This window comes from Chrysochloris asiatica, unplaced genomic scaffold, assembly GCF_000296735.1.
Source record: "Chrysochloris asiatica unplaced genomic scaffold, ChrAsi1.0 scaffold00001, whole genome shotgun sequence".
NCBI lineage: Eukaryota > Metazoa > Chordata > Mammalia > Afrosoricida > Chrysochloridae > Chrysochloris > Chrysochloris asiatica.
This window is the reverse complement of record NW_006408519.1, coordinates 62952083-62952846: the sequence shown is the minus strand read 5'-3', so window position 1 is coordinate 62952846 and position 764 is coordinate 62952083. Positions and strand designations below refer to the sequence as shown.

Here is a 764-nt window from a genome sequence, read left to right as displayed (position 1 = left end):
TTTTATCATCACTGGCTTTAATGGTTGGTCATAATTTAATGGCTCTTAACTAAACAATGGAGTCCTGGTATGGCACTGTGGACTAATGTATCAGACTGCAAAGTCGTTTGAACTGCAAGGTTGGCGGTTCAATCTCACCAGCTGCTCTTTGGAAACCCTATACAGGGTCGACTAAACAGCACTTCACAACAAAAACAATTAAACGCTATTAACTATATAATATCTAATTGTATTAACTAAATAATATCTAGTTTTTGCTAAAAGCACTACTATGCTTTTATTTATATTCTGATTTATTTATATTTTAGAGAGTTTTTCAGCTTTGAATGGTTGGATGGGAAAAGTGCAGGGTCAGAGTTTCCCATGGTTTTTTCCCCCTGACCTTTATATTTTAATGGCACTGTCTTCACAGAGTTACATGTAAATAATTTCTAATACTATTTAAGGGAACAATAATAGGCACAGATATATGATACTACCTTTTCTCTTTTTAAAGATCAATTTATTTCAGACAGAATGGTTGATCAGCTGCAAGGAACATGGAAATCTGTGTCTTGTGAAAATTTTGAGGAATATATGAAAGAACTGGGTGAGTTCTTCTTCTTAGCACATCTTATCCAGTGAAAGTGGGACCACTGATAGCACAGAACTTGGTCTATAAGAAGTCAGATTAATTATGAACCCACCTGATTTTTTTTTTTTTTTACTTAGAAACTATCAATCAGGCACATATGGTAAACATGACTCTATGCAAATCTATGTGG

At 34.2% G+C, this 764-nt stretch overlaps 1 protein-coding gene across 1 annotated transcript in view; it reads left to right on the top strand.

The window, feature by feature from the left end:
- Window positions 1–516: 516 nt before the first annotated feature.
- Window positions 517–764, top strand: part of FABP12 (fatty acid binding protein 12) — a 26187-nt gene continuing 25939 nt past the window's right edge. Inside the window, exon 1 of the mRNA XM_006830812.1 lies at window positions 517–589. Coding sequence (XP_006830875.1) covers window positions 517–589 — 73 coding nt within the window. The remainder of the gene's footprint in view (window positions 590–764) is intronic.